This window comes from Lynx canadensis, chromosome B3 (genome assembly GCF_007474595.2).
Source record: "Lynx canadensis isolate LIC74 chromosome B3, mLynCan4.pri.v2, whole genome shotgun sequence".
Lineage (NCBI taxonomy): Eukaryota > Metazoa > Chordata > Mammalia > Carnivora > Felidae > Lynx > Lynx canadensis.
Genome location: NC_044308.2, coordinates 53569897 through 53584444, shown reverse-complemented (window position 1 = coordinate 53584444; position 14548 = coordinate 53569897). Strand labels below are relative to the sequence as shown.

Below are 14548 nucleotides of genomic sequence, written 5' to 3'. Positions count from 1 at the left end.
TCAGCTCATCATAGAGGCCCCTCCTACTAATTAACAAATATATCACCTCATCCCTTACCATCCCTCTCATGGGTGGGTACTGTCCCTCCTGACATAGTACAGGTTTATATGACAATTGTCTATCTCCCCCAGTTAAATGAACATTCCGTGCACCAGGGGCTTTGTTCACTGCCAGATCTCCAGCACTGAGATGTGCATCCGGCACGTTCTGGGCATCAACAAACTCTGTTGAATGAACCTCTAAATTCTGGCCCCTGAAAGATGTATGATTAACTTAAGAGAGGTAATATGTTCCCCCTGAAATGTTTAGGCTTAGCACATATTATTCTGATTTGGGCAGCAGATTCAACAGCTTCATGAGCGTCATAATTAGCTATGAGCTGGATTAGGACCTTTCCCACAGCAATTTCTGTTGATGTCATTATTGAATTTTTTTCACATTAGTATCCCATCTGGCCTTCAAGATTGCATGCCTCTCTATTAAAACTCAAAAATCCGTATGGAGCCCTTCTGTTTGGCTTTTCTTCTCGGCCTCAAAGGCACCCCTTTGTCAGTTAGAAGTCTCCTGGGGGAGGGTGTGTCAACTTGAAGAAAATAAACATGTTTGTGTAGCTCTTTCAGGCTTACACACACTCACACGTATAAACACTTCCACCTTTGTCCCTCCTTATAATGTTGTCTCAGATGCTGAAAAAAAAATGTGATTTGGGTTTTATATCCTCAAAATATATGTTGATTTGTTGTATAATTCATGGAATATATCAAATCTAGAAGTGGATATGGAGTTTCTGTTTGCTCATGCTTCTCCCCTACCCCTGATTTCTGGTTTGTTTTAAAAATACTTACAAGAATTGTAAGGAATGATCAAAGTTACCTCAAAAAAACTTTCAGTTAAAGACTTTTTAAAAATGATAGGAGCTTATATATAGAAAATCCTTAAGACAAAAAACTGTTTTTACTAATAAATGAATTCGGCAAAGTAGCAGGGTACAAAGTCAATACACAATAATCAGTTGTATTTCTATACACTAACAATGAAAAATCTGAAAAGACAATTACAAAAAACAATAACATTAAAAAACAATGACATAAGATACTTAGGGATTAACTTAACCAAGGAAGTAAAAGACACATATAATGAAAACTAGAAAACATGGATGAAAGAAATTAAAGAAAACATAAATAAATGAAAACACACCCCATATTCACAGATTGGAAGATTTAGTATTGTTATAATGTTGCAGCTACCCAAAGTGACCTATAGATTCAATGCAATTCCTATCAAAATCTCAATGACACTTTTTGCAAAAACAGAACAAACTTATCCTAAAAGTCATAGGGACCCCAAATGGCCAAAACAACCTCAAAGAGAACAAAACTCGGGAATTTACACTTCCTAATTTCAAAACTTTCTACAAGCCTATAATAATCAAAACAATATTGTACCAACATAAAGACAGACATATAAACTGATGGAATAGAATCAAGAGCCCGGAAATAAGCCCTCATATGTGTTGTCAAATGATTTTTGACAAGGGTGCCACGACCATTTACTGGGGAAAGGACAGCCAGTCTTTTCAATAAATAGCACTGGGAAAACTGAATATCCACATGCAAAAGAATGAAGTTGGACTCTTACCTAATACTGTATACAAAAATTATCTCAAAATGGAAAAAAAGACCTAAATTTAAGACTTAAAACAATAAAACTGTTGGAAGAAGACACGAAATAAAACTTTATGACATTGGATTTGGCACTGATTTCTTGAATGTGACACCAAAGCCATAGGCATCAAAAGAAAAAATAGACAAAGTGGACTTCATAAAAGTTTCAAAATTCTGCCTCAGAAGACACTATCAACAGAGTAAAAGTGCAGCAACCAGAATGGGAGAAAATATTTGCAAATAACATATCTTATGAGATATTAATATTTAGAATATATAGAGAACTCCTAGACCTCAATAACAAATAAAGAACCTGATTCAAATATAGACAAAGGACTTGAATAGACATCTCTCCAAAGAAGACATACAATGGCCAATAAGCATATGAAAAAAATGCTCCACATCACTAATTATTAGGGAAATGCAAATAAAAACTACAGTAAAATTCCACTTCATTCTCATTATGATGGCTACTATAAAAACATAAATAAATAACAGCGAACAACCAGCATTGATGAGGGTGTGGAGAAATTAGAATCCTATTGGTGGGATGTAACTGGTACAGCCCCTGTGAAAACAGCATGGCAATTCCTCAAAACATTCAAAATAAAATTACTATATGATCCATCAATTCCATTTCTGGGTCCTATACCCAAAAGAATTGAAAGCAAGGTCTCAAAGAATTATTTGTATGTTCATGTTCATAACAGTATTACTCATAATAACTAAAATGTGGAAGTAACCCAAAGGTCCAAGCCAAATTTGGACAAACCAAATATGGTATGTACATACAATGGAATATTATTCAGCCTTAAAAAGGAAGGAGATTCTGCAGTATGCTACAACATGGATGTACCTTGAGGACATTATATTAAGTGAAACAGCCTATCACAAAAAGGCAAATACCGTATGATTCAACATATATAAGGTACTTAGAGTAATCAAAATCATAGAGGCAGAAAGTAGAATGGTGGATTGCCAGGGACTAGGAGCAGGGGAGAATAGGGAGTTATTGTTTAATGAGTATAGCGTTTCAGTTTTACAAGATGAAAGAGTTCTGGAGATGGATCGTGGTGATGGTTGCACAACACAATGAATGAATTTAGTACCACTGAACTGTACATTTTAAAATGGGTAAGATAGGAAATTGTATTTAACCATATTTTTGGTTAAATGAGTAAGATAGGAAATTGTATTTAACCATAATTTTTAAAAAATAGATCACAATAGAAAACCCAAATTCTAGGGCTTTAAAGGGAGCTTAAAGAAAGACTGTGTCAAAAGGACTTCTCAAACAACGTGGATAAAAACTAGAATGCTTGGTGGAAGGCTCTGGATCAACATAATCAGAAAGTTTCTCGCTCTTAGAGCTGCCTAGAATAGGCTGTCACAGGAAGGGCTAACACCACCAGCCCCCCCAAGCAGTGGATATCAGTGAGGCAATTCCTGCCTTAGCTGAGCAGATAAAACAAATGACACCCCTCCACAGACAAAGCATTTCTCATCAGGAGAATCTGAGACAACGTTGGAGGGGTGGAGGCTTGTCCCTTGTCTTAATCATATTCAGTAGCTCCTCGGATAGAGCAGAGGACCAGGGAGAAATACTGGCAGCCACCATTAGCCTGAGGCAATAATGTAGTTCTCAAGAGGCAGGACTCTGCAATTGGCAGTCTGAAACCCGATTCTACTGTTTGAGTAGGATAGTTCAACTCTCATTTCCCCATCATCCAGCAGGGTAAATGATAGTACTTACTTCATAGGGGGCTGTGAAGACAAAAATGAGATGATGTATACGGAAAGCATGTACAAAGTACCTGGCTCTTAGTAAATAATCAACTAATAGTAGCCATTATTATCATTACCTTCAGTACCAAAGAATGTGCAGCTCATAGTAGGTGCTCCACACATATCATCAAAGGAATCAGTGAAAATTCTTCCCCAGAGACACGAAAGAAGAAAGAAGAGAAGACATCCAAACTAGTCAATCACTTTCATGTAGGGTTGAGTGGGAGTTGGCTCGCAAAGCTGTTGACTAGTGAATTTATGGTGTTATTGATTGTAGAAAATTATTGCACCATGTTACCTGTCTTCCATTGTTGTATTTGGCACTTGGCATCCAGCGTACCTGTTTACAATGAAAGTCCACTCTGGTTCATTTTCTGCAGTGTGCAGCTGTCATGTCCCATTTTGTTTGTGTAGTTGTCTAAAAAAACAATGTAATTTAGGGGGAAAATATGTGGTGGAACAAGATACTGCTAAAGCTCAATATTACTCCAGTAGGATGGTAGAAGCTGTAGGATGGGTGTAAATGAGGTTTTGTATTGCTTGCTAGGCATGTGGCCAGGGTGGGAGGAGCAGAGGGGAGAGGGAATAAGGAACCAGAAAAGAGTTCCAGGGGCCACACATAGAAGTTGTCAAATTTGGAAGGGGAAAGAAGACAGACCAGGACCCTGAGTCCACTGAATAGACTCAACTTACTTCCCTACTGTTAACTCCCTAGCATCATCTGCCTTCCTTCCAAAATTAGGTAGCCCCTGTGGTCCTTTCCCAGCCTAAAATCTCTGTCCCTGCATCACCTCCATTCTGACAGAAAACAGAATGAAGGGGTATTTAGCAGCACAGAGGGAAGAGTGACCAGTTTGACCTGTCAGGGCCAGGCCAGAGGCAGGGGGTGGGGGAAGGGAAAGAAAGCAGAAAAACAAATGAGGGAAAGAGAGCAGGATCAGAGAAGTTTACCCAGAAGGTGAGTTTGGAAGGGTGCAGAGATGGTTTCCAACCATGCACTTCTAAAGAAGGGCTTCTGGTTACCCAGAGCAGTGTACGCAGAGTGGAAGGAAGGGTCTGGCATATTGGGAGCTGAAAGCAGTGTAGTGGGAGGCAAGGCTGGTTGGCTGGGCCAGGTGACAAGGGCTTTGTTTTGTGAGACTTACTTGTGAATGACAAAGCACCACTAAAGGGCCTTCGATGGAAGAGTGATGGGGAGAGAGGGTGTTTTTAGACCGTCCCTTTGGCTTCACAAGTGGGAAGATATGCTGGAGGGAGAAAGCCCTCTTTGGTAAAGCAGAGAAATTGAGGCTCCTCCTTTGATTCCTGTCCAGTGGCTGCTTTCTTTTCTCCTGAGGGAGCCGGGCTGAAGTGTAGCAAGTTAGTTGTCAAGATCATGGACTCAGGAGTTTGTTTGTTTTTTTAAGATGGTGAATGCCGGGGCGCCTGGGTGGCGCAGTCGGTTGGGCGTCCGACTTCAGCCAGGTCACGATCTCGCGGTCTGTGAGTTCGAGCCCCGCGTCGGGCTCTGGGCTGGTGGCTCAGAGCCTGGAGCCTGTTTCCGATTCTGTGTCTCCCTCTCTCTCTGCCCCTCCCCCGTTCATGCTCTGTCTCTCTCTGTCCCAAAAATAAATAAAAACGTTGAAAAAGAAAAAAAAAAAAATTTAAAAAAAGATGGTGAATGCCTTCTGCCTTCTCACCTCTTGAAAATCTTCCAAAAACAAGGAGACCAAGGAAAAGACATATAAACTGCACTTCTTAGAAACTAAGAGGCATTGCAACAGGAAACTACATAGAACAGAGAGCTGAAAGATGAAGGTCACTGACATCACAATACTAAGAAAGGTGAAACCTAATAGGTCAGTACCAACAAGAAGGAAGCCAAGTGACTTCCTGAAACCTGAGAAATCAGAGGCACCAAATACAACTAGAGATGGGATCAGGTTTCAGGCTTGAAAATAGGAGGATTTTGGAAAATTTGTGTAAGAAGTAGCTGGACCTCTGCTCCCCTCTCACACCCCTTTAGGAGACAAGAGGTTTATTCTCTTGAGAAGACCTTGAAGAGCTGTGAACCTCAAGGACAGCAGGGATGAGGGAATGAGGGCAGTGGAAGACAGCAGGGATGAGGCACTGAAGATAGAGACTGAGTAAATATCTACTTATTAACCAGAGAGACCGCCAGCTCCCTTTCCCTGCACAGCTTCTAGAACTCCGTAGCTAATTTATGCCTATAAGCAAGAGACAGAGAAGTCTGATCCTCAGGTCGAACTACCCTGTCACAGGACCATGCAGCCCGCTTAGCAATAGTCACTGCCTCTGCACACAAAGCTGCTCAAACATCTTTTACTTGCCTTACTTCTGAACACGAACAGACGTCAAGGATCAGCAGACACCCAAGGAAAGCCTCCAGTATGAAATATCACCAAAAGAATAGAAGAAACAGCATCAACTCAAAGAGTTGGAGAAAACTTCCAAAAACCTATAATTAATATCCTCAGAGCTGTTAGAAGAGATATTCTATCCATGAAACAAGAATAGTATGCTACAAAAAAAACTAATAAAACCTCCTGAAAATAAAAATATGATTTAAATTATTTAATTCATAGAAAGTTTGGAAGATAAATTTGGGAAACCTTGAAGTTGGAGAAAAGATAAAGTGTTGGATGTGAGGGGAGGCACGATAAGAAAATAGAAGATCAATCCAAGAGGTCCAACATCTAATTAATAGAAAATCAGGAAAATAAAATAGGGAAAATGGAGAGGAGGATATTATCAAAGAAGCAATACAAGAGAACTTCATAAAGGGATGAAGAAGATGAGATATGTGTATATATATATATATATATATATATATATATATACATACATATATAATATAATATATATATACATATATATTACTAAGCTATAAAAAAGAAGGAGATCTTGCCATTTGCAGCAATGTGGATGGACCTAGACAGTATAATGCTAAGTGAAATAAGTCAGACAGAGGAAGACAAATACCATATGATTCCACTCATGTAGAATCTAAAAAGCTAAATGAACAAAAAAGCAGAAAACAGAATCATAAATACAGAGACCAAGCTGGTGGTTGTCCGAAGGGAGAGGGACAAGGGTATAAGTGAAATAGATGAAGGGGAGTAAGAGATTCAAACTATAAAAAAGCCATGGAGGCAAAAAGTATAGCATAGGGAATATAGTCAATAATTGTGAACCATGAGTAATGTATGGAATTCTCAAATCAATTTGTTGTACACCTGAAACTAATAAAACATTATATGTTAGCTATCCTTTAATGAAAAAATAAAGAAGGAATAGAACTTTAATATTTTTAAAAAGTGAAATGAAAACAGTAATGGTCAGCCTATTTGTACATAAAAAGAATGCTGAAGAGATATAGCATTTTAAGATAAAAAAAATTAAAAAGGAAAGAAAATTTCCCAAAACTGTAGGACAGATTGAAAGAGCCAGGGGGGTACCAATAAAATGAGTGGAATTAGTACTTTTAACACTACATCAGGATGAAACTTAAGACTACCAAAAAAAAAAAGAGAGAGAGGAAAGATTCTATAAGAATAACATTTGACTTGGCAACATCAACACTGTTAGCTGCAAGACTGGAAGCTGGAAGGTCAGTGCCTTCAAAATTCTAAGTAAAAAGTATTGCCTCTCTAGAATTCTATATCCAATAAAATTATCAATCAAGTGTACAGTAAGAATATTTCCAGACTTTCAAAGTCTCAAAGTAAATTACCTCCTCTACACTCTCCTTTAGGAAGTTACTAGGGAAAGTGTTCCATGCAAACAGGAGAGTGAGGAAAGCTGAGGAGCCAGGAGCCAGGAAAGAGAGACAAAGGGAATCCCCAGGCCTGGAAGGTAACCAGTCCGGACTGGGGCAGAAGGCTGAAAGGAAGCATAAGGGTCTGAAAAAGGAAATTCTAGCATCTGGTGGATTTCACCATAAAGAACATTGTATTTCGAGGCTGTTGGGGGGGTGAAGAAAGACCTATGAATCGAAACTAAGAACATGAAGCAATGGGGCAGGAGGCAGTTAATTCTAGGAAAAATTACAATTTACTCAAGAATTTGATCACGGCATATTCCTTGGTTCATCAGTAGTGTATTATGAGCAAAATAATGTGAGCACTGAAAATTGATTTAACCAATAATTGTGATATTGAAAAAACTGGAGAGGATGATAGAGAGCTTCACCTTCCTCTAGCACAATAGAAAATCAATAAATAATGTCTAACAGTGATGAATCAAAAGATAGCAGAATAAACATTTAACTTAGAAAATGGAGAGAAGAGGAAGCAGCTACAAAAATGGAAGGTGTCTGCGTCCAGATGGTAAAATAGATGCAAAGGATGGAGGCAGGTAAGCAGGGTGGTGACATTCTCCATTTAAAAGCCTTTCAGTATGTTGAACGTTAAACCACGTGGGTGCCCCTCTTTTTTTTTTTTTTTTTTTTTTTTTTTTATTTAACGAAAGGAAAGACTTCTCTCTAAGTCACATAGATTTGGATTTGAATCTTGGAGCAACTGTGTTGTTACCTGTGTGATCTCCGGCAAATTATTTTAATCGTTTTGAGGCTCTGCTTCCTCGATTATAATTGAGGCAAATACTGTTATTACCTATCACATTTCGGTATGATTCTGTAGAAACATGAGTAAGACAATAAAGGTCAAATACCTGGCACGTAGTAGTAAAGCCCTCTATAAATGTTTTCTGTTTACTCTATTTACCTGGTGCTTTCCATTCCTCTCTGGGCACCCTGACCTCTCACCTTTCGGTCATTAAAGCCTGGTGTAGATTTAACTCCCCAGGGTGTGTTTGCATGTGACCCCTCACCTCTGAAGTGGAATCGAAGGTTTGATCCTTGTTAAAGAAAAAATGAGCCAGTGACCCTTGACCTAAAATACGGCTCCTTTGAGGAGTGACTTTGGTGATAAGGAAACACTGCTTCTCCTGTGGGAAGGGAAGACTTGAGTCACACCCGGTACCCTCAACCAGTGGTGAGCAAAACTTAGATGAGAACCAGACATCTCAGAAGGCTCCAGGGCCCTTCATTTCGTGTGCACAAACACTTCCAGCTTAGAGACTTAATCCCCTGCTGGTGTAATAAGATCCTTCAGGTCATGATGAAAACTGAGCTGTTGGTATTGTGACTCTGAACCCAGCTAACTGCCACCCGCAGGTGACAGCTGCACCTGTGAAGCTGGCCTGCTTCCCATGCACCACAGGCACCTGCAGCTCCCCTGTGCCCCAGGCCCTGCCGGTGTCCTGATGTCCCAGCCATTAACTGTCAGGCAGGGAACTTGAGGGCTTCCTGGTGGAGGTTATTCCTTCTTTTATTGCACTGTAGGAAAAACACAGTGCAGGTGATATAGAGATGTATTTGGCCTCAGAGGAGTTAACAGTCCAAGCGGGGGAGACAGATGTTCACCACCCATTAGGAAAGGAACTAGGAGGGTGATTACGGGCTGCATATGGATTAGTAAGGTCTTGGGTTTACACATTGGAATGCTAGGTTGGAGCTTCTCACACAGGCCTGGGAGCAGGTAAGCCCCAGGTCTGGAGGTTATTTTTAAGCCAAAGTCAGTATTCTTCAAATATTTTATGATGTTTTCTTCCCAGAGGGGGAATGAGGGATAGCACTGTGGGGGGGTGAGGGTGGTCTCTGAAAAGCTGATAATTCTTACTGGGAATAGTGCCTTCTGGAAGAGTGCCCCTGCGATTCACCATCCAGATGGGGACACTTGAGAGTGAAAGCATGTCATTGATAAGCACATCAGGACAACAGCATAAGCAGGACTGGCCCCGACAAACTAGACGTAGGGTCTCCCTGCTTAGAGGTACTTGGTGGTTATAGAAGGAAATACAGATGGTCCCCAACTTATAATGGTTTGACCTATGATTTTTTGGCTTTACAATGGTGTGAAAGTGATCTGCACTCCGTAGAAGCCATACGTTGAGTTTTGAATTTTGATCTTTTCCCGTCTAGCAATATATGGTACGATACTCTCTGGTGGCACTGGGCAGCCGCAGTGAGCCTCAGCCCCCAGGCAGCCACATGATCACGAGGGTGAACAACTGATACCCACACAGCCATTCTGTTTCTCACAGTATCCAATCAATTACGTGAGATAGTCAACACCGTATTATAAAACAGGCTTTGTGTTAGACAATTTTGCCCAGCTCTGTAGGCTGATGTACGTGTTCCCAACACATTTCCCAACACATGTTCGGTAGGTTAGGTGAATTAAGTGCATTTTTGACTTATAATATTTTAATGGATGGTGACTTAATTGGGATGTAATGTCATCATAAATTGAGAAAGATCTATAGATTCAGTGACCTAGGGAGCTGATGAAGACAGTAGGTTCCCACTCAGTCATAATGTCTAAGGTTCATGCAGGTTCAGAAGGCTTCTCAGGTAACTCTCCTGAACACCCTGGTTAGGAACTACTACTAGCATGAGACCCCTGGTCCCTACACATTTCCTCCTCAGAAAGGCCACACAAGGGCCCAGTTTTTACCAGTGACCAGGATCTGTCCACCTCTCTGGTTAGGACTTATGAAGGAGGTCAGGCCTTTTGACCAAGGAGCTACTCAGAAATGAAATCCATCTATACTTCTCTCCTGACCTACTGCCTCCTCTCACATGAAAATCAATCCAAGGTTTGTTTTGGTTTGGTTTTTAACTGCTACACCCAAGGCCCTCCCCCTTATCAGAGAACGACCAGCCTCTCTATTCCAACAGTTCTTTTTCAAAGAGGGACTCTTACTCCAAACTAACTTCACAATGATTTCACAAATTAGGAAATAATGTAGGAAATGCTCTTCAGAACATTTGCTCTTGTAAGCAAACTGCAATCCGATCAAAGAAATTAACACTTGATGTGAGAGGGGAAGCTTAGTTACCAAGCACTCTTACCCATTCCATTCTGTTTTCTGTTAAAGGTCATAGAGTTACAGAATTTTCAAGTTAAAATTATACTTATTTACCTTTCTCTACCACCAGACTCTGATCTCCTAGAGGACATAAATTGCCTTATTAATATAAAACATCATTTAAGTTACTCTGGGCTTGTTTGGACATATTTTTAGGGGCCTCATAAATGATTGCGGTTGCATAGAAACCAGCCTGGTCCTAACTCCACCTCTTGGGGACACAAGCTGTCCTTTCAGTTCCTTACACTCAAAACAACTTTTCCTTTGTGATTTGTGTTTATAGCAAAGCACATTCCTCCCAGGCCACCTGAGGCAACTGGGAGCCAGCTTCCTCTCTCTCTTCCCTTTCCCAATCCCACTGGGACAGTTTCATTGTATACCTGCCTCTGGGTCTATCTGTGAAATGAGGACATGATTAAGAGTCTTCTCTCCAGCCCCCTGAGGCCCCCACAGTAATGACTCTGTGGAAAACCATTCCTCTCTCCTTGCACTGTGTTCCCGGTTTTCTTCTTCCTCACCACGTGAACATTGTGCTTCAGATTGTCAGTCTTCGATAGATCTTTCCTCCTTTCTGACAGTTCACTGAGATTCACCAGCCCCATCAAGAAAACAGTCAGCACACTGTTCTAGCTTCAGATTGGATGCGAATTAAATGTTGACATTACTTAGTTCTATCAAATTATCTCACCTTGCCTCTTAAAAATCAAAATGAAAAAAGCCAATTCTTCTGGTCATTAAGTCAGAGTTCCAGCCGGCGGCTTAAACTGCATGTGTTGGCAGGGAGGAGGTGTTATGTGTGTGAGTAACAGAAAAGATGTGCACAAAGGTGAATTCCTAACCAACATGAATATGTAGAAACATGAAGGCAATCACTAGTGTATAAGTACGGGCTTCAGAGAGGTTTCAATTTGGTCTCTCCTCCTCCTACCACAGAAACCAAATGATCGTGTCCATAAAGTGAGAATAGCAATGGGAAATGGCTTGCGAGGAGATGTGTGGAGGGAATTCATCAGGAGATTTGGGGACATTACCGTTTATGAGTTCTACGCTGCCACTGAAGGCAATATTGGCTTTTTGAATTATACGAGCAAAATTGGTGCTGTTGGGAGAGTAAACTACCTACAGAAAGTAAGTACACTGAAATATGAGAGTATATGTAGCCAGTTTTCAGAATGAAGAGACTTTTTTTTTAAGTTTATTTATTTATTTTGAGAGAGACAGAGACAGCATGAGTGGGGAGGGGCAGAGAGAGAGGGAGAGAGAGAATCCCAAGCAGGCTCAGCCCTGCCAGCACAGAGCCCAATAAAGCACTTAAGCTCACGAAATCATGAGATCATGACATGAGCTGAAACCAAGAGCTGGACACTTAACTGACTGAGCCACCTAGGTGCCCCAATGCAGACACGTCTTAAGAGATGTCATGATGACGTCATTTCTTACTGCATCAGAGCCATGGCCAATCCATGTAACCAAGAGAGAGGATTTGATCCTTCTCTATGACAGTGAGCACAAAGTGACAGGACCCTTTAATTTTAAAATCTTAATTTCTCTTTTTTTTTCAAATTTTTTTTTCAGTTTGTCCTTTCATTGTGAGAGAGAGAGAGAAACAGGGCACATGAGTGGGGGAGGGACAAAGAGAGAGGGAAAGAGAGAATCTCAAGCAGGATTTGCGTGCTGTGAGCACAGAGCCCGATGTGGGGCTCAAACTCATGAACCAGGAGATCGTGACCTGAGCCGAAGTCAAGAGCTGGACACTTAACTGACTGAGCCACCCAGGCGTCCCTAAAAATCTTAATTTCTCTTAATAACAACCTATTACACCTTTGCTATCTGCAACTTATGTGAAGTCTTCCTGATGCCATTTATACACGTATGTGACCAAACTCCAGAAGGTTGCCAGTTCCATAAGTTTACCACACACTGTGAAATCACAGTTACCTGGGGAGTTTTTCATGTATGCAGGTGCAGGGTGTCACCCTCTGAGCTTTAGATTTAGTAGTTCTGAGGCAGGGCCCAGGCATCAGTGTTTTCCAAAAGCCAGGGCTGAGGAACTGCTGTGTAGACCTTCGAGAGAACTGGAATGCACTCCAGTTCTAGGATCTTATGAACATTTGTATTTGCCTGCAAACTCCACCGGTTATCTCTTATGTGTAAGCCAGCTACCTGGTAGTCTCTCTTTCCTCACAGTCACTTCTGGCCTAGGGTCTCTAGACAGTCTCTTTGCATTTTTTTTTTTTTTTTTTGCTTTTGAGAAGTCTTCCAGGTGACCCCCTCTTTTTTCAGAATTCCAGCAACATTCAGCGATGCTGAGCCTCCACATGCGTGAGCCATCGCTGTTGTCATTACACCTCTGGCGGCCCTTCCTGCCCAGCTGGCCGTGAACAGATACACCAGAGCTCCCAGGCAATGTGTCCCCAGGGACTGATGGGCAGAGTACAAAGGATAGCAATGCATGTGCATGAGAGAGCTGCCCCAAGAGATAAAATTTCAGCACCTTGCATCCTGAGTGACCTTGGGCGAGTCATTTATGTTTCTTAGGCCTCAATTTTATTGTTTGGAAAACAGAAATAAAAAAGAGAAAATGTAGGGCCTAGTGCCTGGCCCAAACTCAGTATTTAGCATAAGGGGAAAAGGTTATTGAAAGAATTAAATTAAATAACTTCTGAAAAAAATTCTTAGAGGACATAGCCCAAGGCCTGTCATATAAAGTCTTGAATAATTGTTAGCTGTAGTGATATTATCATCCTGTTCCTCACATCCGGGCCTTATCACGAGGCATTCTCAAGCCTGGGGAACCACTCTGACATTGACAGCCACACCTGCGCCACGCAGGTCCCTCCACTGCCCTCCACATCTATACCATACGGTGCGGCAGCCACTAGCTATGTGTGGCCATCTAAATTTAAATTATGTAAATGGAATTTTCAGTTCAGTTCTTCACACACACTAGCCATGTTTCAAGTCCTCAGTAGCCACCTGGGTTCAGTGACTACCATGTTGAGCAGTACAGATGTAGAACATTTCCATCATTACAGAAACTCTACTGGGCAGTGCTGCTACAGACTAAGAATCAATTTCTACTCCCCACTGGAACCACTGCTGATAAAGTCAGTCTTTTCTAGTTAGCTTCAGTTCTACTTGTACCAAGCCCAGACGCTGGAGACCCAAGTCTAATGTAGTTCAGAACAAGAAAGGGCAGAAAGTTGAGTTGAGACACAGTGCAAGGTATCTATGTTGTTACTATTGACCCTCAAGAAGATGAGTTTCAAGGAAACTTTTGTTTTAAACCAAACCTAAGGACCTTAGAAGTCAGTGCTATGTATTAATAGTTCTTCCAAAAAAATATATATATATTTTTTTTTTTCTTTGCTCCTCATCCATGGACTGCCATGTTTTATTGTCAGTTTTTCTACTTAAAACAAGAAGAGGGGTGCCTGGGTGTCTCAGTTGATTGAGCACCCACCCAGCTCTTGATTTTGGCTCAAGTTATGATCCCAGGGTCATGGGATTGAGCCCCACCTCAGGCTCTGTGATGAGGATGGAGCCTGCTTAAGATTCTCTCTCTCTCTCTCTCTCTCTCTCTCTCTCTCTCTCTCTCTCTCTGTGTGTCTCTCTGTCTCTCCCTCTGCCCTTCTCCCTAGCTTGCTCTCTCTCTCTCTCTCTCTCTCTCAAAAAATAAAAGCAAAACAAAACAAAACAAAAAACAAGGAGTTATTTTTTAACTGAAGCAGAAAGGGAAGAAGATGCCCCTGCAACTGATGTGGAAAGAAACATTGGTTACCAGCCCCAAATTTTTTATACTCTTGCAAATAAACAAGCCCTCCATTTGTTGACTATGAATGCTACTTGCCTTGTAATGGTTATTTGCTACTATTAAATATAAAATTTGAAATGGACACAATAATCATGGCTAATCATTACTTCTAAATCCTGTCATATTTAGTAGGGAAAGTAATAGTAGAGAGTATTAGTAGGAGAAAATAATATACTGATTACTCTTACTGCACTACATATATTTAAATTCTTATGCCATTGAAATATGTAAAATATGTATATGTAAAATATAATAGAGTTTTAATAATTTTATAGCCATAGGCATGAAATAATTATACCATTGAACCTTAAATATATTGGAGAACAGATGGAAACATGAATCATCTAACAG

At 40.8% G+C, this 14548-nt stretch overlaps 1 protein-coding gene across 2 annotated transcripts in view; it reads left to right on the top strand.

Moving 5' to 3' along the window:
* The window catches only part of SLC27A2 (solute carrier family 27 member 2), a 49595-nt gene that overhangs the window by 18366 nt on the left and 16681 nt on the right, over window positions 1-14548 (top strand). The window contains exon 5 of one of the 2 annotated variants that reach the window (XM_030318215.1): window positions 11317-11511. The exons of the other annotated variant lie outside the window; for it this stretch is intronic. Within the exon in view, the coding sequence (XP_030174075.1) occupies window positions 11317-11511 (195 nt within the window). The remainder of the gene's footprint in view (window positions 1-11316; window positions 11512-14548) is intronic. 2 annotated transcript variants of the gene reach the window in all.